The sequence below is a fragment of the Elephas maximus genome, chromosome 21 (genome assembly GCF_024166365.1).
Source record: "Elephas maximus indicus isolate mEleMax1 chromosome 21, mEleMax1 primary haplotype, whole genome shotgun sequence".
In the NCBI taxonomy this organism is placed as follows: domain Eukaryota; kingdom Metazoa; phylum Chordata; class Mammalia; order Proboscidea; family Elephantidae; genus Elephas; species Elephas maximus.
Window position 1 is genome coordinate 81,166,963 of NC_064839.1, and position 24,001 is coordinate 81,190,963.

At 42.5% G+C, this 24,001-nt stretch overlaps 1 protein-coding gene across 8 annotated transcripts; it reads right to left on the reverse strand.

The window, feature by feature from the left end:
* Positions 1-7,242: 7,242 nt before the first annotated feature.
* Positions 7,243-23,956, reverse strand: LOC126065183 (uncharacterized). Of its 8 annotated transcripts, none has more exons than XM_049865010.1 (3): positions 23,047-23,956; positions 19,234-19,312; positions 7,243-7,571 (listed from the first exon to the last, which is right to left on the reverse strand). In XM_049865010.1, the coding sequence occupies exons 1-3, from the start codon at positions 23,633-23,635 to the stop codon at positions 7,562-7,564; spliced, it is 678 nt and encodes a 225-aa protein (XP_049720967.1). In that variant the 5' UTR covers positions 23,636-23,956; the 3' UTR covers positions 7,243-7,561. The 8 variants fall into 8 exon arrangements, 7 of the variants coding, with proteins under 7 accessions (XP_049720967.1, XP_049720965.1, XP_049720961.1 ...); XR_007514742.1 differs by lacking the exon at positions 7,243-7,571 and adding an exon at positions 7,604-8,942 and having other exon boundaries at positions 22,522-23,956; XM_049865008.1 differs by lacking the exon at positions 7,243-7,571 and adding an exon at positions 7,604-8,774.
* Between the last annotated feature and the right edge of the window lie 45 nt (positions 23,957-24,001).

A 24,001-nucleotide genomic window follows, 5' to 3' on the forward strand; every position in this document is an offset into this window, starting at 1 on the left:
TTTTTACTTGAAGTCTGATCTTCCTTCAGGTCTGAAGTTTTATTTTATTACGTAGCATTCTATCACTTTAATATTTCCACTGAGAAAGCATCACAGAAGTATTGGTACGCAACTCAGCGTTTTAGGAATATTTTAAATCTTTGCAGTGTCAGTTTCTTTAAAAATGTAAAACTATATGAAATATTTAGCCTTGACAAAGATATAAAAGATATGTTCTGAATCTATCACTCATATATATCACATTTGAGCTTTATAGCTGCTCTGTATGCAGCCTGGACTTTTTCCTTTAAAGTTCATGACTATTGGTTCATAATTAAATAAGGTCTTGTGTAGTTAGGCAAAAAAAATATATATATGTATGTATGCTAGAGAGAACGTTCAGAGTTGATCAGGACAATATTTACAAAACTCACTTTATCGAAGGAATGATGTGTAACTTATTTGAGAGAAGCTCAGGATTTTTGTTAACCACACAGATACCTGCTCCTTCTTCCTGGAGAATCTGATGCAATAGACCTGAGCCTGTGAGTCTTTAACAGTATTTCCAAGTGATGCTCATTATTAGGCAAGTTTGGAAAACATTGATTTAATCCAAGATCCTGATTTTATATATGTATGGAAACTGAGACCCAGAGGTGGAGGGCTCGCCTCTGTTACTCATCCAACATTCATCAAGCACCTACCTTTATATGCACGGTGGGAGAACAATGGGAGGATATCGAAAGGCTTGCTGTGCCCTGCTGGTGGAATTGTAAATTGGTACTACCTTTCAGGCAGACAGTTTGGCAGTAACTATCAAAATATTAACCGTGGTTATCCCTTGATCCAGTACCAGATGAAAACGGTGTTTCTTAAACTGTCACTCAGATCAGTTCATCAAAATCACCTGGAACTCCTGCTGAACGTGTAGGTTTCAACGTCTCATTTCAAACCAACTGAATCAGAATCTCTGGGAGCGAGACTTGGATATTTGAGTTTTTAGGAAGCTCACCAGAAGATCCTTATGTTCTCTAAAATTCAAGAAATGCTGCCCTAACCAGTGTGAAGAGTCAGAGCCTCAGCAAAGTGAGGAAGGTATCTATATAGAGGGACAGCTTGGCATGGGGTATGGAAGCCCAAGAGGGATAAGAAAAGTGTCCACATGGATGGGGACTAGAACAAGGAAGGTGAAGTCTGTGTCCACATGGAAGGCCAGCACAGTGCGGGGGGTCAGACTCCAAGCAGAGTGAGAGGATTACCATGTGAGGAGGTGGGGTGCCAGGGTGTGAGGTGTTCAATGCTGAGTGGGGTAAGGAAGATGCCTGTGCATAGTGTGGTCCAGCACCAGGTGTGAGCCCACAGAGGATAAAAAGAGCTCCATGAGGAGGTCAGCCATCCGTGAAGTATGGAGGCCTGAGGGGGCGAGGAGGATATCTCACTGGGAAGAGGACAGTGGCAGACTTGGAAGATTGCTTACATTCAGAGGTATTAATCAATATGTAAAGACACTACAGATAATAATATTTTAGATAATAAGAGAGTTAGGTTTCTCACTGAAGGGAGTTATAGATATGGAAAGGAAATAAAAATAAAACGAATGCTGCAATGTTGGATTTGAATTGAAGGAGTCAGTGTGAACTCACAATTAGTGGTACATGATAGTTAGCTAGCTAGCTAGATGGATAGATAGATAGATAGCTGGATAGATGGATGGATGATAGGTAGATAGATTCCCGTTGCCTTCAAGTCGATTCCAACTCATAGAAACCCTATTAGACAGAGTAGAGCTGCCCCATAGGGTTTCCAAGGAGTGCCTGGTAGATTCAAACTGCCAACTTTTGGTTAGAAGCAGTGGCTCTTAATCACTATGCCACCAGGGTTTCCCAGATAGATAGATGCATAGGTAAATATGTGTCTAAACTCTGCCAACGAAGAAGGCCTGGGAGCAGTGATACCCCAATAGCAATGAATTCACCGAGGGGCCCAGATCTTGGTTTCTAAATACTATTACTCACGAAAAAGAACCAGGGTTCCTTGGAAAAATGGTGGATTCCAGCTCTGGGACAGGGAAAGCTTGAGATGATCCTGGAATATCTTCTTGTGCCAGAAAACAAGGAATTGCTCAAAGAATGATGAGGACATGTCGAAGGTCAGAGAAGATAGCCTGAAGGTGTTCCCAGTGGGGCAAATCTGAGACAATTTTAGAATTAAAAAAGCCATAGTAAGGAATTATACTGAGTAAAAAAATAATTCATGAGTGTCTTAGGCTGGGTTCTCTAAAGAAGCAAAACCAGTGATGCTTATAAATATATAGAGAGAGATTGATATCAAGGAAACAGCTCATGCAATTGTAGGGGGTTGGAATGTCCCAAGTTCTTGGATCAGGATAGAGGCCTTTTCCAATTCATGGAGCCACAGAAGCTGGTGAAACCAAGATAAGCAGGTCAGACAGCAGGGCTCCCATTCACAGGCTGTGAAGGTCGAGAAATCCCCAGGTCAGCAGGCAAGACCACAAGGTTTCTCCTGACTCACGTAGCTGGAGGGGCTGGCAAACCCAAGATAGGTAAGTCAGGGAGCAGGACTCTTGCTCACAGGTCATGAAGATCGGTGAATCCCAAGATGGACAGGTAAGCTGCTAGCTCAAGTCCCAAGAACCAGAGGTCAGACAAGAGACAGCAGCTGGATCCAGAACAAGCCAACCAACTTTGCAGGGCAAGCAGGAAGGAAGTAGGTGGAGGAAAGTGGAGAGATGAAGACTAAGGGGGCTGTGAGTGGTCACTGAGAATCATGGCCCAGTCAAGTTGACACACAATCTTAACCATCACAGTCCACCCCTTGTTGACTTGGCATCTGTATACATCTCCCCAAACCATACATAATCTCTGAATAAACACAATTACAAAGTTATACTTGCACCTAACATGATACAACTAACACATGTAAACCAAAAACACACTAGCCCCATACAAGATGTAACAAGGTGTAAATGGGCACTAGTATAACTTTATAGTTGTGTTTGTTTAGAGGTTATATATGGTTTGGGGAGTTGTGTACAGATGCCAAGTTGACAAGGGGTGGACTGTGATGGTTAAGATTGTGTGTCAACTTGACTGGGCCATGATTCTCAGTGTTTTGACAGTTGTATATTGTTGTGATCACTTCCCTGTTGAAATTTGATACGTGATCACCCCGATGATGGAATCTACTGAGTGGTACAGGACAGGGTGGGGCCTGTGGCCACTCACTGCCCCCTCAGTCTTCATCTCTCTGCCTTCCACCGCCTACTTCCTTCCTGTTCACCTTGCAAAAGTTGTTAGCTTGTTCTGGATCCAGCTGCTGTCTCTTGTCTGACCTCTAGTTCTTAGGACTTGAGCTAGCGGCTTACCTGTCTGTGTTGGGATTTGTCAATCTTCACAGCCTGTGAGCAAGAGTCCTGCTCCCCAACCTATCTTGGGTTCACCAGCCCCTGCAGCTACGTGAATCAGGAGAAACCTGTAGTCTAGCCTGCTGACCTTGGGAATTCCTCGACTTTCACAGCCTATGAGTGAGAGTCCTGTTGTCTGGCCTGCTCATCTTGGGTTCACCAGCTTCTGCAGCTCTCTGAATTGGAAAAGGCCTTTATCCTGATCCAAGGACTTGGGACATTCCACTCCTACAATCACATGAGCTGTCTCCTTGATGTAAATCTCCCTCTATATAGTTATATGTGTTACTGGTTTTGCTTCTCTAGAGAACCCAGTCTAAGACATTTTGTACTGAGAGAGTGGGGTGCTGCTCTAACAGACACCTAAAATGTGGAAGTCATTTTGAAACTGTGAACTACAGAGAAGTGGCACAGCAGAGAACCAGCAACAGCAGAACCAAGAGACCAGCGTGAGGTGGCGCTGGAGCTGACTCATGGAATGAGACAGCTGAGTGCCTTGTGCAGAAGGCTTCTTGGTGGAGTGGAGTGCCTCCAGGCACTTATTGGTAGAGCTACTGAGCTTTGGAACACTTGTCCCAGCAGGGCAGATGTGGCTGTGAGGCCGAGGACCCAAGAAGCCCAGAAACCAGGAAGCAGAAGCTGAAGAGACAAAGAACACAAGAAGCCAAGTTGCCTCAGTCACAAAAGGTATGGTCATGGCCTCAGGGGTTTCAAAGGGTGGGGCCATGGCCTCTGGTGTTTCTAAGGGTGGAGTTGCCACTCAGATGGACTAGGAGAATAGTGTCCCTAAAACCAAGGGAGCAAAGTTGCTGTCCCAGTGAGTCTGGAAGATGGAGCTGAAGCCCAGGGCCAAGGGGCCTCCACTCAGAAACCAAGAGTGTGGCCAATACCTAGAGTCTAGAGGGCAGGGCAATTGTGTAAATTGTCTCAGAGAACAAAGGATTATTTTCAAAGCCTTGAGGGCTAATGTAATGTGTTCTGCTGACTTGCTTGGTGCCTGTTATTCCTTCTTTTCCTCCAGTTTCTCCCACTTGTAATGAAAAGGTCTATCTTCTGCCTGTTCTGCCATTGTACCTTTGGAAGCAGATAACTTGTATTCTAGATTTCACAGATGAAGAAGAGTTTTTGGATTTTGGATTTGGAGTTAAGACTTGCTATGATATGATGATGAATATGTTTTGCATGTTATAAGAATGTGATTTTTGGTGGGCCAAGTGTGGAATGTCATGGATTGAATTATGCCCCCCTGCCCCAAATGTGTGTATTGACTTGTTTAGGCCATGATTTCCAGTATTCTGTGGTTGTCCTCCATTTTCTGATTGTAATTTTATGTTAAAGGGAGTTTCCCTGGGGTGTGGTCTGTACTACCTTTTATCTCTCAAGAGATAAAAGGAAAGAGAAGCCAGCAGAGAGTTGGGAAAGAGAAGCTACCAGAGAGTTGGGAAAGTAGCACCTGGAGCAGTGCGTGTCCTTTGGACTTGAGGTTCCTGCACTGAGATACTCCCAGACCAAGAGAAGACTGATGCATCACAAGGACCTTCCTCCGGAGCTGACAAAGAGAGAAAACATTCCCCTGGAGCTGGTACCCTGAATTCGGACTTCTAGCCTATTGGACTGTGAGAGAATAAACTTCTCTTTGTTAAAGCCATCCGCTTATAGTATTTCTGTTATAGCAGCACTAGATGACTAAGACAATGAGTCCCTAGTGACAAAAATAATGGCAGGAAGGGATAGGGAAAGCTCTCCTGTACATAAAAGTGCTAGCTAATAAATGTAGAAGAATATCACCATTTGGGAACCATCATTGTGATAATTAACCCAAGCATGGATCTTCAATGGACACCAAATCTGGTGGATGAAACAATTGATAGGGAAAAGGATATGCATATGGTCTCAAAGTATCACCCGATAGATGCTTACTGATTATAAAAGAGAAAAGATAGCTTTTAAATGGTATCAGATAAGTCTGTCAGACACCACCTTAACTAAGTCATCAATGATGGGACACAGAACAGCATGTGCCTCCTGAGATGATACTGCAGGAAGGACACAACCTCACCTATGATGTGTTCTTGACAAAAATTTAACTGGATCTTATCATAAGAAAAATAATCTGAAAAAATCCAGATTGTGGATTTTTTGCAAGACCACTGGCCCAAACTCTTCAAAATTATGTCACTGTTATGAACCATTTCTAAAAAGCTGGGGGACTGTTCTAGATTAAAGAAGACTAAAGAGACATGACAATCAAATGCAATGTGATGTCCTTGACTGATCCTGTTTTAAACCAACAAATGAAGAAACAAAAAGTAAAGTTGTCAAGAATGGCTTGGGGCAATTGGAGAAATTTGAATATGGGCTGTCTATTAAGTATTTATTATATCAATTTTATATATATCTATTTCTAAAGGCAGAGAAATAAAAGCAGGGTGGCAAAATGTTAATATCTCTTGATTCTGGAGGAGAGATATACAGGTATTCATTTTATTCTTTCAAATTTGTTAAGTTTCACATCTTCTAAATAAAAGGTTAGAGTCAAACTGTCTTGGATACGTCTCAAGAAGTCAGTGGTTAGGGTTTCCGATCGTTAATATATCAAAGTAACAGTACTACACCAGCAAAATTACAGGTATTTAAAGACATGAAAATACACCAAAAAACCAGTTGCTGTTGAGTGAATTCAGATTCATGGTGTCGCCATGTGTATCAGAGTAGAATTGTGCTTTATAGTTTTCAATGGCCAATTTTTCGGAAGTAGATCCACCAAGCCTGTCTCTACAGTATATGGAAAAACCCACAGACTGAACATCAATATTGCAATCTAGCAGGTTAGATTACTCTTATTCACATTTTAATCTCTAGAACTCTGTTATTAAGTGGTCAATAAATGTTCGATGGATGAGTTCCTTAGTTATCTAGTGCTGCTATAACAGAAATATCACAAATGGATGGCTTTAACAAATAGGAATTTATTCTTTGACAGTTTTGGAGGCCAGAAGTCCAAATTCAGGGTGCCAGCTCTAGGGGAAAGCTTTCTCTTTCTATTGTCTCTGGGGGAAGGGTCTCGCCTTTTTTTGACATCTGTGAGCCAGAGTTCCTTAGAAACCTCCGTGTGTCTTGGCATCAATCTTCCCCTGGCTCTAGGAGCTTCTCAGTGCAGGGATCCTGGGATCAAAGGCTACTGGCTCTCCTTTCCTGGTGGTAATGGGTTTCCTCTCCTCTGCTTGCTTCTCTCTTTTATATTTCAAAAGAGATTGACTCAAGATAAAACATAATCTTGTAGATTGTGTCCTGCCTCATTAACATAACTGCCTCTAACCCTGCCTTATTAACATCGTAGAGGTAGGATTTACAACACATAGGAAAATCACATCAGATGACAAAATGGAGGACAACCCCACAATACTGAGAATACTGATAATCATGGCCTAGCCAAGTTGACACACATTTTTTGGGGGACATAATTCAATCTATAACAATGAGTGAAGAAATCATTTTGTTTTTTAGATTTGAGGGTTTAGTAACTCCTAGAAGAGAGGTAATCTTGAGGTTTTATGCAGGAAGAGGTGAGATGAGTTGAAGGGTAGGTGCTACAGAAATTGCTGTGCACAGTGTAGTTCAGGGAGTCTGGCCCCACTTCATCCCAGCTACCATCCCACCTCCACCATTGGACAACTGTGAATGGTGTTGTTTTAAATTGATAATGCTTATTAACAAAATAGAGCATTTGTTGCATAAGATTATTGTTGTAAAGAATTTATTATGGTTTTAAAATGTTCTGGTCTAGTTTTACAACTTCATTACAAAAAAGACAAACAAAGCAATTGAAAAATGGGCAAAGGACTTGAACAGACATTTCACCAAAGAAGACATTAAAATGGCCAACAAGCACATGAGAAGGTGCTCAACATGATTATCCATTAGCAAAATGCAAATCAAAGCCACAATGAGATATCATCTCACCCACATTAGAATGGTAACACTCAAGGAAACAGACAACTACAGGTGTTGGTGAGAATGTGGAGAACGTAGACCTGTAATCCATTACTGGTGGCAATGTAAAATGGTATAGCTGCTGTGGAAACAGTTTGGAGGTTCCTCAAAAAGTTGGATATAGAAGTATCATATGACTCAGCAATTCCAATGCTAGGTATATACCTAAAAAAAACTTAAAGCAAGAACATGAACAAAAACCTATACACCAGTGTTCATTGCAGCACGTTTCACAATAGCCAAAAGGTGGAAACAACCTAAATGTTCATCAGCAAATGAATGGATAAACAAAATGTGGCATATCCATACAATGCAACATTATTCAGCCATACAGAGAAATGACTTCTTGATACATGCCACAACATGAATGAACCTTGAAAACATTTTGTTGTTAGGTGCCATTACACTTCTGACTTGTAGCAATCCTATGGACAACAGAATGAAACACTCCTCAGTCCTGTACTATCCTCACAATTGTTGCTATGTTTGAGCCATTATTACAGCCACTGTTTCAATCCATCTCACTGAAGGTCTTCCTCTTCTTCACTGACCCTCTGCTTTACCAAGCATGATGTCCTTTAGCGACAGGTCCCTCCTGATAACATGTCCAAAATATGTGAGATGAAGTCTTGCCATCTTTGCTTCTAAGGAGCATCCTGGCTGTACTTCTTCCAAGACAGATTTGTTTGTTCTTCTGGCAGTCCATGGTATATTCAATATTCTTCACCAACACCATAATTCAAATGCACCAATTTTTCTTTGGTCTTGCTTATTCATTGTCCAGCTTTGAAATGCATATGAGGTGATTGAAAAGATATGGTTTGGCATGCTTTAGTCTTCAAGATGACATTTTCGCTTTTTAACACTTGAAAACGTTGTTGTTGCTGTTGTTATTGTTAGGTGTCGTCAAGTCAGTTCCTACTCGTAGTGACCCTATGCACCACAGAACAAAACACTGCCCGGTCCTGTACCATCCCTACAATTGTTGTTACCCTTGAGCCCATTGTTGCAGCCACTGTGTCAATCCATCTCATTGAGGGTCTTCCTCTTTTCTGCTGACCCTGTACTTTACCAAGCCCAATGTCCTTCTCCAGGGACTGATCCCTCCTGACAACATGTCCAAAGTGTGTAAGACGCAGCCTCGCCATTCTTGCTTCTAAGGAGCAATCTGGTTGTACTTTTTCCAAGACAGATTTGTTCGTTCTTTTGGCAGTCCACAGTATATTTAATATCCTTTGCCAACACCACAATTCAAAGGTTTCAATTCTTCTTTGATCTTCCTTATTCATTGTCCAGCTTTAGCATGCATATGATACGATTGAAAATACCATGGCTTGGCTCAGGCACATTTAGTCTTCAAGGTGACATCTGTCTTAGTCTAGAAGGTCAGTTGAATTGGAAGAATAATGCAGCATGTGCATTCACATACCAAATGTGCTAACTGTAAGTAAATTTTTCATGTTTGTTAATCCACATTTCCCAAGTGTTGGGATAGGTGTTGGGCATTCTTCTCACACTAAAACTGTAGTATTTCTCCCATCTTTCTCTGTGTGTGTGTGTGTGAGAGAGAGAGAGGGAAGTGCATAAAACATGAACATAAGTTTAACAAATATAAAGCAAACAGGTCAAGAAATAGAACATTATCATTCCTCCTTCTGAAGGTAATCACTATATCGACCTTTGTGGTAGTTACTTCCTTATTTTTCTTTATGCTTTTACCACTTATGTTTTGGTTTTGTCTGTTTTTTGGAACTTTGTATGAACGAAATCATACTACAAAATTGTTTTCTTTTCTTTGCTTCTTTCCTCCAGCATAATGTTTTAAGATTCACCCAAGGTGTTTTGTGTAGCTATAGTTCATTGAGGAAGAACTATAGCTCAGTTAGATGGATTGACACAGTGGCTGCCACAATGGGCTCAAACACAGCGGCGATTGTGAGGATGGCGCGGGAGCAGGCAGGGTTTGATGTTCCGCTATACATAGGGTCACTATGAGTCGGAACTGACTCGACAGCACCTAACAACAACAACAAACATTCTTGTACATGTATCTGCTACATATGTGTGAGTTTCTATAGGGATATAACTAGGAGAAGAATTGTGGGGTCATAGGAATCGATGTCTTCAACTTTCCAGGATAAGGCCAAATGGTTGTTGTACCTATTTGTACAGCTGTCAGTTGTTGATGAGAATCCCTGGTGCTACACTTTTTTTTTTTTTTACTGTGCTTAGAGTGAAAGTTTACAACTTAAGTTAATTTCTCATACAAAAATTTATACACATATTGTTATGTGACCCTAGTTGCAAACCCTATAACGTGACAGTACACTCCCCCTTTCCACCCTGGGTTTCCGGTTTCCATTCAACCAGTTCCTATCCCTTTCTGCCTTCTCATTCCACCTCTAGGTAGGAGCTACCCATTTAGTATCCTGTATCTACTTGAACTAAGAAGCACACTCCTCAAGAGTATTATTTTATGTTTTATAGTCCAGCCTAATCTTTGTCTGAAGAGTTGGTTTTGGGAATGGCTTTAGTTCTGCGTTAACAGAGTCCGGGTACCATGTCTTCTGGGGTTCCTCTAGTCTCAGTCAGACCATTAAGTCTGGCCTTTTTACCCGATTTTGAGTTCTGCACCACATTTTCTCCTGCTTCATCAGGGACTCTCTGTTGTGTTCCCTGTCAGCGCGATGAATGGTGGTAGCCAGGCACCATCTAGTTCTTCTGGTCTCAGGTTGAGGGAGTCTTGGGTTTATGTAGTCATTTTGTCTCTTGGACTAATATTTTCTTTGTGTCTTTGGTGTTCTCCATTCTCCTTTGCTCCAGGTAGGTTGGGACCAATTGATGCATTTTAGATGGCTGGTGGCAAGTTTTTAAGACCCCAGATGCCACTCACCAAAGTGGGATGTAGAACATTTTCTTAATAAACTGTGTTATCGCAATTGATCTAGATGTCCCCCTAAGCCATGGTCCCCAGGCCCCTGCCCATCCTATGCTGTCCCTTGAGGTGTTTGGTTGTGTTCAAGAAACTTCTTAGCTTTTGGTTTAGTCCAGTTGTGCTAACTTCCCCTGTATTGTCTGTTGTCCTTCCCTTCACGTAAGATAATTCTTCACTACTATCTAGTTAGTGAATTCCTCCCTCCCTCCCCACCCTTGTAACCATCAAATAATGTTTTCTTCTGTGTTTAAACCTTTACTTGAGTTCTTATAATGGTGCTCTCATACAGTATTGGTCCTTTTGTGACTGGCTAATTTCACTCAGCATAATGCCTTGCAGATTCATTCATGTTACGAGATGTTTTGCGGATTCACCATTGTTCTTCATCATTGCGTAGTATTCCATTGTGTTAATATACCATAATTTGTTTATCCATTTGTCTATCGATGGGCATTTAGGTTGTTTCCATCATTTTGCCATTGTGAACAGTGCTGCAATGAACATGGGTGTGCATATATCTATTTGGGTGAAGGCTCTTATTTCTCTAGGATATATTCCAAGGAGTGGGATTGCTAGATCATACAATACTTCTATTTTGAGCTTTTTAAGGAAGCACCAAATTGATTTTCAAAGTGGTTGCACCATTTTACATTCCCACCAGCAGTGTATAAGTGTTCCAGTCTCTCCATAACCTCTCTAACATTTATTATTTTGTGTTTTTCGGATTAATGCTAGCCTTGTTGGGGTGACATGGTATCTCATTGTAGTTTCGATTTGCAGTTCTATAATGGCTAACGATTGTGCGCATTTCCTCATGTACGTTAGCCGCCTGATTGTCTTCGTTGGTGAAGTGTCTGTTCATATTCTTTGCCCGTTTTTTAATTGGGTAATTAGTCTTTTTGATGTTGAGGTTTTGCTGTATCTTGTAGATTTTAGAGATTAGACTCTGATCTGATATGTCATAGCCAAAAGTTTTTCCCCAGTCTGTAGGTGGTGTTTTTACTCTTTTGAAGTCTTCAGATGAACATAAGTGTTTGATTTTTAGGTGCTCTCAGTTGTATAGTTTCTATTCTTGTGTTTGTGCATTGTTAGTTATGTTTTGTATTCTGTTTATGCCATGCATTAGGGCTCCTGGCATTGTCTCTATTTTTTTTTTCCATAATCTTCATGGTTTTAGATTTTATATTTAGGTCTTTGATCCATTTTGAATTAGTTTTTGTACATGGTGTTAGGTACAGGTCTTGTTTCATTTTTTTACAGGTGGATATCCAGTTATGCCAGCACCATTTGTTAAAGAGACTGTCTTTTCCCCATTTAACAGACTTTGGGCCTTTGTCAAATATCAGTTGCTCATAGGTGGATAAATTTACGTCTGGATTCTCAATTCTGTTCCATTGGTCTCTGTATCTGTTGTACCAGAACTGGGCTGTTTTGACTACTGTGGCAGTATAATAGGTTCTAAAACCAGGTAATGCGAGGCCTCTTACTTTGTTCTTCTTCTGCAGTAATGCTTTACTTATCTAGGGCCTCTTCCCTTTCCATATGAAGTTGGTGAATTGTTTCTCTATCTCATTAAAAAATGTCATTGGAATAGGATCAAGATTGCATTGTATCTGTAGATCACTTTTGGTAGAATAGATATTTTTACAATGTTGAGCCTTCTTATCCATGAGCAAGGTATGTTTTTCCACTTATGTAGGTCTCTTTTAGTTTTTTGCAGTAGTGTCTTATAGTTTTCTTTGTATAGGTCTTTTACATCTCTGGTTAGATTTATTCCTAAGTATTTTATCTTCTTGTGGGGTATTGTATTGATTTGGTGATTTCCTCGTTGAAGCTCTCTTTGCTGGCGTAGAGGAAGGCAACTGATTTTTGTATGTTTATCTTGTGTCCTGGTACTTTGCTGAAATCTTCTATTATTTCCAGTAGTTTTCTTGTGGATTCTTTGGGGTTTTCAGTGTATAAGATCATATCATCTCCAAATAGGGATACTTTTACTTCTTTCTTACTAATCTGGATGCCCTTTATTTCTTTTTCTTGCCTTATTGCTCTGGCTAGGACCTCCAGCACAATGTTGAATAAGAGTGGCGATAAAGGGCATCCTTGTCTGGTTCCCATTCTCAAGGGGAGTGCTTTCAGACTCTCTTCATTTCAGATGATGTTGGCTGTTGGCTTTGTATGAATGTGCTTTATTACGTTCAGGAATTTCCCTTCTACTTCTATTTTGCTGAGTTTTCATCATGAATGAGTGTTGTACTTTGTCAAACACCTTTTCTGCATCAATTGATAAGATCATGTGGTTCTCACAATACAGGAGAGGTCAGCACAACTGGACTAAACCAAAAGCAAAGAAGTTTCCTGAATAAACCGAATACTTCAAAGGCCAGAGTAGCAGTAGCGGGGGTCTGGGGACCATGGTTTCAGGGGACATGTAGGTCAATTGGTGTAATAAAATCTACTAAGAAAATATTCTGCATCCCACTTTGGATAGTGGTGTCTGAGGTTTTAAACACTAGCAAATGGCTATCTAAGATGGATCAATTGGTCTCAACACACCTGGAGCAAAGGAGAATGAAGAACACCAAAGACACAAGATAATTATGAGCCCAAGAGACAGAAAGGGCCACATAAATCAGAGACTACATCAGCCTGAGACCAGAAGAACTAGATGGTGTCTGGCTACAACCGATGACTGTCCTGACCAGGAACACAACAGAGAGTCCCTGAAGGAGCAGAACAGTAGGATGCAGACCTCAAATTCTCATGAAAAGACCAGACTTAATGGTCTAACTGAGACTAGAAGGACCCTGGAGGTCATCATCCCCAGAGCTTCTGTTAGCCCAAGAGAGGAACCATTCCCAAAGCCAACTCCTCAGACAGGGATTGGACTGGACTATGGGGTAGAAAATGATACTGGTGAGGAGTGAGCTTTTCAGTTCAAGTAGACACATGAGACTATGTAGGCAGCTCCTGTCTGGAGGGGAAATGAGAAGGCAGAGGGGTACAGAAGGGGGACAGAAGTTGAATGGACACGGGGGATGCAGGGTGGAGTATGCTGTCTAATTAGTGGGAGAGCAACTAGGAGTACATAGCAAGGTGTATATAAATTTTTGTATGACAGACTGACTTGATCTGTAAACTTTCACTTAAAGAACAATAAAAACAACAAAAAAAAAATCATGTGGTTTTTATCTTTTGTTTTATTTACGTGATGAATTGCATTTTTCTAATGTTGAACCATCCATGCATACCTGGTATGAATTCCACTTGGTCACGGTGAATTATTTTTTTGATATGTTGTTGAATTCTATTGGCTAGAATTTTGTTGACGATATTTGCATCTATGTTCATAAGGGATACTGGTCTGTAATTTCTTTTTTTAATTTCCTTTTTATGTAGTGTCTGTACCTGGTTTTGGTATCAGGGTTATGCTGGCTTCCTAGAATGTGTTTGGGAGTATTCCATCCTTTTCTATGCTCTGAAATATCTTTAGTAGTAGTGATGTTAACTCTTCTCTGAAAGTTTGGTAGAATTCTCCAGTGAAGCTGTCAGTCAGGGCCAGGGTGTTTTTGGGGGGGGGGGGGGCGGGAGGTGTGGGAGTTTTTAAATTACTGTTTCAATCTCTTCTTTTGTTATAGGTTTATTTAGCTGTTCTACCTCTGTTTGTGTTAGTTTAGGTAGGTAGTGTGTTTCTAGAAATTTGTCCATTTCCTTTAGGTTTTCAAATTTGTTGGAGTAAAATTTTTCATAGTATTCTGTTATGATTCTTTTAATTTCATTTGGGTCTGTTGTGACATCACCCATCTCATTTTTTATTTGGGTTATTTGCTTACTCTCCTGTTTTTCTTTTGTCTGTTTCACCAATAGTGTATCTATTTTATGGATTTTTTTCAAAGAACCAGATGTTGGTCTTGTTAACTCTTTCAACTTTTTTTCTATTCTCTGTTTCATTTTTTTCTGCTCTAATTTTTATTATTTCCTTTCTTCTGGTGCCCCTGGGCTCCTTTTGCCTTTCTCTTTCTATTTTTTTAAGTTGTAGAGATAATGTTTTAATTTTGGGCCTTTATTCTTTTTGGATGTGTGCATTTATTGCTATAAATCAACTTCTCAGCACTGCTTTTGCTGTGCCCTAAAGGTTCTGGTAGGATGTGTTTTCATTCTTATTTAATTCTATGAATTTCTTTATTCTGTCCTTTATTGCTTCTATAACCTACTAGTTTTTTGAGAAAGGTGTTGTTCAGTTTCCATGTATTTGATTTTTTTTTCCTTGCTTTTTCTGTAATTGATTTCTATTTTTATGGCTTTATGGTCAGAAAAGATGCTTTGTAGTATTTTGATGTTTTGGATCCTGCTAAGGCTTGCTTTGAGCCTAATGTGTGGTGTATTCTGGGAGAATGTGTACATTGGAAAAGAAAGTATACTTGGATGTTGTTGGGTAGAGTGTTCCGTATATATCTATGAGATCAAGTTGGTTGATTGTGGCATTTAGATGTTCTGAGTATTTATTGAGCTTATTTCTGGATGTTCTGTCCTTCACCAAAAGTGGCGTGTTGAAGTTTCCTACTATTATTGTGGAGCTGTCTATTTCTCTTTTCAATGCTATTAGAGTTTGTTGTATGAATTCTGGAGCCCTGTTTTTCGGTGCATAAATATTTATTATGGTTATGTCCGCCTGGTGTATTGATCCTTTAATCATTATATGGTGTCCTTCCTTATCCTTTGTGGTGGATTTTGCTTTAAAGTCTATTTTGTCAGAGATTAATACTGCCACTCCTGCTCTTTTTTGGCTATTGTTTACTTGATATATATTTTTTCCATCCCTTGAGTTTTAGTTTGTGTTTTTGAGTCTAAGGTGTGTCTCTCGTAGGCAGCATATAGACAGATTGTGTTTTTTTAATCCATTCTGCCCCTGTCTGTCTCTTTATCGGTACATTTATTCCATTTACATTCAGCATAGTTATTGATAGGTATGAGTTTAGTGCTGTCGTTTTGATGTATTTTTGTGCGTGTTGTTGACAGTCTCTTTGTTCCACTTTATTTTCTGTGCTTTTTTTTCAATGTATTTTCTTTTCATCTTTTTCATTGTTGTAATTTTGTATTTACTGAGTCTTTATGTTTTTCTTCTTTTTTATTTTGATGTGTAGGATTATTAGTTTCCTTTGTGATTACCTTAATATTTACTTGTATATTTCTTAGTTTAAACCAAACTTTTATTTCTTGGTATAGCCTTGACTTCATCTTCATACGAAAGGTCTATAACTGCATTATTTAGTCCCTCTTTTTTGTTTTAACATTGTCATCTTTTATATGTTGATGTCTCTGTTTCCCTATTTTCAGTGTTTTTAGCTTTGATTTATATTCGTGACTTCCCTATCTGCATCGATATCTGATTTTTCTGTCCTGTGTTCTAGTCTCGGGTTGTTATCTGATGTTATTGATTTTCTAACCAGAGGTCTCCTTTTAGTATTTCTTATAACTTTGGTTTGGTTTTTACAAATTCCCTTAACTTCTGTTTATCTGGAAATGCCCTAATTTTGCCATCATACTTGAGAGACAGTTTTGCTGGATATATAATTCTTGGCTGGCAATTTTTTTCCTTCAAGGCTTTACATATGTCATCCCATTGCCTTTTTGTCTGCATGGTTTCTGCTGAGTAGTCAGAGCTTAGTCTTATTGACTCTCCTTTGTAGATGAGTTTTCGTTCAGACAGAGGTGGTTATTTGTCCTTTTCTTCCTGAATTACCTCCTCTAATACCTCATCAGGACATCCTGAGGCCAGGAAGAAACTATTAAAAGTTTCAGGCCTCTGTAGCGCATAGGCATCCTTTTTCTACTGCTGCTTCAAAAGCGCTGCGGATTTGGGGCAGTTTAGGACTGTTTGATGCCTGCTGTCAGCCCGGCAGCTATCCACTGTATTTACTCGGCTGGAGGCCGGCTTTGCTAGACAAGGCGTACTGAAGAATTTTGGCAGGCAACCGCTACTCACCAACCTGAGTTCCTCTCCCTACCCTCCTGCCCCTTTCTTTCTTCTCCTTCCACCCCCGACAGGGTTTCCAGCAGGCTGCCCCATCTGTGACACCACTCAATAAGCCCTGCTTATTACTGCACAGATCCAAACGCAGGACCCCCCATCCCACACCCTTCGGATGGACTCCAACCACAATTTCAGTGCTAAGAACACACAGAACGCAAGCAGTGGTTGCAGACACCCTGACGGGGAGGTGGGAGGCCTGGGTTCGAGTTCTGCCGCTCTTAAAATTGTCTATTTATCTTTGGCTTTGGCAAGTTTGATTATAATATGTCTGGGGGACTTTCTTTTGGGATCTGCCCTGTGTGGGGTTTGATGAGCTTCTTGGATAGATATCTTCTAATATTTCATGATATCAGGGAAGTTTTCTGCCAATAAATCTTCAACAATTCTCCCTGTATTTTCTGTTCTGGTTTTCCAGTCACTTGTAGGTTATTCTTCTCGGTAGAATCCCATATAAGTCTTAGGGTTTCTTCATTAAAAAAAAAAATTTTTTTTTAATTTGATTTTTCCTCAAATAAGTTGGTGTCAAGTACATTATCTCCAGTCTCACTAATCCTGACTTCCTTTGCCTCAATTCTGTTCCTATGACTTTCTACTGAGTTGTCTAATTCTGATATTTTATCGTTAATCTTCTAGATTTCTGTTTGCTGTCTCTCTATGGATTCTTGCAGCCTGTTTTATTTGTCATTATGGTTTTGTATACTTCTTAAGGTCCTCTGTTGTTTTGTCTGTGTGTTCCTTGGCTTGGTCTGTGTCTTGCCTGATCTCCTTCCTCATCTCTTGAAGAGCCCTGTATATTGATCTTTTGAATTCTTTCTCTGGTAACTCCAAGATCTTATCTTTCTCCAGGAGGTTTCTTGGTTCTTTGTTTTGGTGGCTTGCTGAAGCCATCATGGTCTGCTATTTACATGATTTGATATTGACTGTTGTCCCCAAGCCATCAATAAGTTATTATATTTATTTATTTTATGTTTGCTTACTGTGTCCTAGGTTCTTGTTTTGTTTTGATATGCCCAAATACGGTGTTCATGTGAGCTACTTTGATTACTGGCTTCTTTGAAGCTGTCACATTCTTTCATCAGGTGGTTAGAGCTGTTACTAGCTATGTGAGCCCAGTAGTCCATTTACTTTTCTTGCGTGGATTTGGCTCAGGTGTCCAGGTCGTCCATCACCGAGTGTGTGGTGCAAGCTCTCACCTACAGTCCTAGACAGGCAAGGCTATGTATGGTGTTTGGGGTAGGCACAGTATTTGGTTGTAGGAGGGGATTACGTGCTGAGCAAGGTAGGGGACTGACCACTGTCTCTGTGTGCCTGGATGGAAGGAGTGTCCCCACTCCCTAGAGTGCATAGGTGGGTGGGTTTTGCAGCCACACTTTGGGGACACAATGTTGCTGGCTGTAAGGTCTGGGAAGCACCACTTATTCTCAGACCCTTGTCTCAAGTGGCTTGGTGGAGTGCGTGGATCCACCAGTCCTCAGGCCCCTGATGTGGGTAGGTGAGGACCCTGCTTAATGAGCAGGGCAGTGTCACTCCCCCTTGCCTGTTGCAGTTGAAAATTGGCATCAGGTTTATACCCTATTGTACTGTGCTGAGGGCATACGCTGTTGAAATGGGCCCACACAGGTCTAGGTAGGGGTGTAAGGCACTCAAAGTCCATGGACCCCTTTGCCTGTGCCTAAGAAAAAGGACTGTGCCTGCCCTGAGCCCCGGCTTAAGGACATGCTGGCAGATTATTTTTTCCTGTTTGTTAGTTTGTTCCCTCTCCAAAGTCAGGAGAATGGCTTGGGGCTTGTGACAGGTTCCACTTCTGGCCCAGGGGGTGCAGCCTTCGCTGAAGCCGGACTGGGATCAGAGCAGAGCGGAGAGGTGGTGGGTAAATGGGAGAGAGGTGCTTCCCAGAGGGGGAAAGGGTTTTTTTGATCTCCCACGGTAGGTCGGATGCTTGGACTTAACTTTCGCAGATTCGGCATCACTTCTCTCTGGTTCTGGATGCTTGAGGAGGCTCTCTGCCACTCAGTTTCTCCTGGTGTGGAAAACACATCCCGAGTACTACTGCTTGCCTCAGCCCTTGTGTGCCGGCTGATCCAGCCAGCAGGTTGCCAGCCAGGTCAGGTCTGGCATACCCTCGCTGCTTCTGAGCTGTCTCTCCCTCCCCATCACTACGTTTGACTCCTCAATTTTGCCTTTGATGTTCAGAGCTCTCAGATTGTCGTATATAATTGATTCACTTGTTTTTTTGGTCTTTGTTTTAAGAGGGACCACAGGAGGCGTTTGACGACTCCGCCATGTTGGCCCTGCCTCTGTTGCTCCACATTTTTGCCAACATTTGATATAATTAGACTTTTTAATGTTTGCCAATCTAGCGGCCATGTATTGGTATCTCATTGTAGTTTTAATTTCGATTTTTCTGGCTTCTAATGATGTTGAACACTTTTCCATGTTTATTGTCGAGATAAACATACTTTATTATGTAGATTTCTTTTTCCTATTCAATTTGACTATCTCTAAATAAGACAAAATTGGGAGATTATATTGGAGCTAAATTTCTTAAAGCCAAATTCACAGCATTAAAGGTCAGGGAAACAAGAACTCAGGGAGGAGAGAAGATGAAGTAGGGGTAGAGAGAGATCAACAAATAAATAAGTAAATTAATAAAAATAAAGATGTTAACAGGAAACTCAGAGGGACGGGAAAGGAAAAGTAATATTGTTTTAAAAGACATGGATGAGGGAATAAAGTCCATCTTTAAAGATTGCTGTTTTTAATTTAGAGACTATGAAATTGGGATAAAAAATATGCTAATTAAAGATGGTAAAAAGAATATGGAACCTCATATTATTTCATCATGCAAGAGAGGATGTAATGAGAACTTACCCGGAGTGTCTGCCCCACGGTGACAGGAGGGGCCCTCTGAGAATCTCACATATGGCATTTGAGCTTCTGCTTCTTTTTACTAATAATAAAGACAGATTTTAGAGTTTTGGTAGCAACCACAGATTTTGCTCCATGTAGGTCACCTATCTGCAGTGAATAAGGTAAAACCTAATCTGTTTGATGTTGTTTATTATATAATTAGAATGATTGTTTTTGCCTGAGGTGTCAGTATAATAATTAACTAGGCGGGAAGTGGTTATGGTAATTGAGGTTTCTGGTTTAGCCTAGCACTAGGAAGTTTTTAAGATCAAATGCCTGTCTTCTTAAGGACTGTCTAGACAAGAAAATTCAGAAATTGTGGATTAGGGTTACCTATTTGTAATAATTAAAGATGTTATTTATTTTAATCAGTTCAATTGCAGAAGAGTAAAAACAACTTTCTCTTATTTAGAATTTCCAATTTATATAATCTGTGATCCTTGAGGAAACAAGGGATATTATCAAAATATTGAAAACCAGTTCATCTTGTCCCACACATGAGTCGGTTCACTAGTATAACAAGAAAGGTTACAACAACAATTCATTGAGAGATGATTTACCAACTAGTAACTAATTCTTACATGCTTACTGAAAACGGAGGCCATAAAATTTCAAAAAATCAACTAAAGCATATTAAATTACTGAAGAGCTATAGGTCAAAGATAGGATTATAGATGGGTTACCTAATTCTGTTTGAAGTGCACTGAAATTTTCTTCCTAAGACTCAGTCCTTGAGCCCTCAGTCCTCTATAAACTTTCATGTGGATGACGTCCAACCATATATTTACAGTCCTGACCTATTGCTTGAACTTTAGTTAGCTGGGTAGCTCTAATTTCTCAAATCAAACCCGTATCCGATCCCCTTTGGGCTTCCTCAACTTTTTTTAGCTATTTGATTTTCTTTTGACGGCCTAAGATCTTGAACTAGTCCCAGATTCCTCCTTCTAGTCTATTAACCTCTCCCTTCTTAATCTAATCAGTCACAAATTCTTGCCAGATCAACCCTTTTCATTCTCCATTGCCTTTTTCCTAACCCAGACCTTTATCCATCTCACACCTGTAGTAGCACCACAGCTCCTAACTAGCTGTTTCCAGCTTTGGGCTCTTTCACACAGGTTAGTCCTTGAGTTTTGCACATCAGTTTCTTTTCACAAGTGTCCTGGCACGCCCTTGCATTTCAGTGTCATGTCTGCTCCTCTCTACCCCATCCCTTTTCTTTAACGTTTGTTTACCTTCTGTACAGTGAAGCCTGTAAGAGCTGGAACTTCATGGGACGGACTTATTTTTCCAGGTGTCGAAAGTTTTCCCCTGTTGACACAGTGCAGTCTTATCACTTTTCTATGGCGGAAAATATTTGCGTTTTCTGCCTTACACAGGTTCCAGCTTCCGCAGGTTTCACTGTACATAGATTTCTTTCATGGGGCCTCCATCATAGCTCCCATCCTCTGTAAAAACTCCCTTACTTTACTCTGTGCTCTTCCTTTGTCCCTAGAAAGTGTATGGGAGAGCAGATTGTGCTGTCAAGTAGAGGGTCAGAGAAAAGAGAGGAAGACCCTCAACGAGACAGATTGACACAGTGGCTGCAACAGTGGGCTCAGACATAGCAATGATTGTGAGGACGGGGTCGCTATGAGCTGGAGCTGGCTCCACTAGGCCGTGGCAGAGTTTCAGTATGGCCCTTTCCACATAGTATATACTGGACATTTTACCTTATTAGCACATATGCATTTACCTAATGCTTTTTTAATGCCTGCAGAGTCTGATGTCTCTAATTTATTTAATCAGCCCCTTACTGATGGACATGGGTGGTTCTTCCAGTTTTGTTTTTAAAAAACATGCTGCAATGAACATCCATGCATATCTTGAGGAACTTTAATATCCATTGGAAAAATCATAGCCTGGGAATTGCTATATTAAAGGTATGTGTATTTCAAATTTTGTTAAAAAACAAAGTAGTTGCCATGGAGTTGATTCCAACTCATGGCTACCCACTGTATTTCAGAGCAGAATTTTGCTCCATAAGGTTTTCAGTGTCTGTGATCTCTCCGAAGTAGATTGCCAAGTTTTTCTTCCAAGGTGTCCCTGCATGGATTCAAACCTCTAGCCTTTCAGTTAGTAGCCAAGCACTTAACCATTAGAAACAACTAAATTATGTCCTGAAATAATTTTTGCCATCTACTCCTTTTCAAAAGAGCCCTGGTGGTGCAGTGGTTAAAAGTACTCGGGTACTAACTGAAAGGTTGGTGGTCAGCTGCCCTTCCGTGGAAGAATTACATGGCTGTCTGCTTCCCTAAAGATTACAGCCTTGGAAACCCTATGGGGCAGTTCTTCTCTGTCTCATAGGGTTGCCATGAGTCGGAATCGACTGGACACACGATAGGATTTTCATTTCTAGAAGCCTGGGTGATGTCGGCAGTTTGCAGCTGGCTGCTAACGGAGAGGTTTGTGGTTTGAACCTGCCTAGCAGCTCCCCAGAAGAAAAGCCTGGTGAGCTGCTTTCATAAAGATTACAGCCAAGAAAATTCTACCGAACAGTTGCACTCTGTATAACGCATGGAGCTCCCAGGACTAGGGGCTGACTGGACAGCAGCTAACGACAGCTCTCATTTCCCACACTAGTGATTGTCCTGCTACCCAGGATTTGGACACTGATCGTGGGGGCTTTGTTTATGCAGGCTCACCCTCACAGATTATTGGCACCGGAGAAAATACAAAGCCAGGCAAAAAAAAAAAAACAAAACAAAAACTGAGGGCCAGAGAGCAGAATCATCGGTGGCTAGTACAGGGCTCATTGCGGTTCTTAGTTTTCCTTGATTCCAACTTGACTCCTGCACACCTGAACAAAACATCGCCGGTCCCGCACCTGTCCCACGACTCTTTGCAGATAGGACCTAAACGTGAAGATTACCCCCTTGCTATAGATGAATACAATTAGATTTGATTTGGGCTTCAGTCGACCCTCGGCTGAGAAAGATGATGCAATCTGCTGTCCTGAGCTGCAGGTTGGGCGTCCTAGGGTTCCGTTTGGGTGTAGCAACGGAAGCCCTAGGAAGTCGAAATGAGCACATTCACATTCCTCTTGGGCGACTCCTTCCCCAGCTCCTGTTCACTCTGTTTCGTCTTTTCCAGGTGCTCTGTGCTCTGAGTTTCTGGTAGTTTAGTACTATCCCCTCCCCCCCGCCCCCAAGTGCAAAAAACGACTGCTCCTTCTTCCCCTAAGACCCTCCCCTGAGAAGTACTGTCCCATACCTTGCGTCAGTCTGTTCGACGCCTGGCCTTCTGCCCTTTCTCTCCAGGACCCCCTCCTCCATTTTTGAGATTGACCGAAGGTGTCCCAGTGGTTCCGGAATCCTGCGGCCGTCCCCATCCGCCGGGACCGTGGTTACACCAGCTGTCAGCTCTGCACTGTAGTGAATCTCAATTCACTTGACTCTCCTGCGGGTCGGCGAATCCCGCAGGGGAGACGGAGGTTGTTCGAAACGCTCTGAAAGCCCCTCTCCAGGGCTGTGTCCCGCGCGTTACTACGCAATAGCAGGCAGGATTACTTTCAAGGAGGCGTATGACCGATCCCCAGGGTCTTCCTGGAGAGTTTGTATTCTAAACGAAGCTGCTTAGTGACCCGGAGAGATATGAGTGAGAGCCGGTGGTGTAGACAGGGTTGGAGGAAAGGCACTGTCCTACCCAGAGCCCACATCCAGCCCTCCTCAGTGCCCACCAACACTTAGTAGCTGCCGAATAAATGCCCGTTGAATGCGGAAAGTTCCACGTTCCCACCTGGACAGGTCCAGGCCTGGGAAAGCCTGGCCTCGGAGCAGCCTCCCTCCTCGTGGTCGCCGACCCCTTCTAGGCCATAGCGGGGGCTCATGGGGCTTCCCGGGGCAGGCAGCTGGACGGAAGGGACTGGATACAGGACGCGTCCACACCCAACGGTCTTAACACCCTGCAGCGGAGTAAAAAGGCAGAGGGGGGCTGGTGGCTGGCCAGGGCCGCGGGGTGGGGCGCACGGACACGGTGGGGAGGCTCCAGTGTCGGTGCGCCCCAGGCCCGCGTCTGGAGGGCTGCAGCCGCGGGTGGTCCGGTCGCTTTTCAGGGTCAGGCCGAGTCCCCCGAGGGCCACTGGGCTGGGCGACTGCAGGCGCTCTCGGACCGGGGGACCCGCCCTGGCCTTCCGCCGCCAGCCCCGAGGCCTCTCAGCTGAGGTCACCCGGGGCCAAGCGCCCTGAAAAGTCCCTGGGAGCGACACCGCCCCGGACACGCTACGGACGCGCTCCCAGCGCTTTCGGTGCTTTTCACGCTTTCCCACCGCCCCGGACCGCCACTCGGGTCCCCAGGGGCGCGGGGCGCGGGGCGCAGGGCGCGGCATGGGGGCGCCTTTGTCCCTCGGTGTTTGCTAGGACTTTTCCTCCCGAGGAGACTTCCCCCACCCTTTTCCTCCCGAAAGTCTTGTGGTTTCCCTAGAAGACGGGAAGAAGTTGGGGAGGCTGCAGAGACTCCTCTTTCGCAATCCTTCCCGTCCCGAAACTTCAACAGCCCGAGGCGTCCGGCCGTAGGGAGACGTTTCGGGCCGAGAGCAGGGCGCCGGCGGCGCCTTCCACGACTCTCCCCCGCGCAGCCGGCCCCGGCGGCGACACGGTTAAGCCCAGGAATGTGGCGACGAGGAATGTGCATGCCGAGGAGCGCGGGGCGGGGCGGGGGCGGGCCGGCGCATGCTAATCGCATGCAAATGAGG

Bases quoted from the DNA above. Each gene is read 5' to 3' on its own strand.
- LOC126065183 (XM_049865004.1), bottom strand. From the start codon at position 23,635: ATGCCGCGCCCTGCGCCCCGCGCCCCGCGCCCCTGGGGACCCGAGTGG. The intron at 19,313-23,046 runs GTGGGAACGTGG...CTTTATTATTAG, and splicing joins CCAGGCCTGGACCTGTCCAG to TAAAAAGAAGCAGAAGCTCA. The intron at 8,943-19,233 runs GTAAGTTCTCAT...ACACACACACAG, and splicing joins CCGTGGGGCAGACACTCCGG to AGAAAGATGGGAGAAATACT.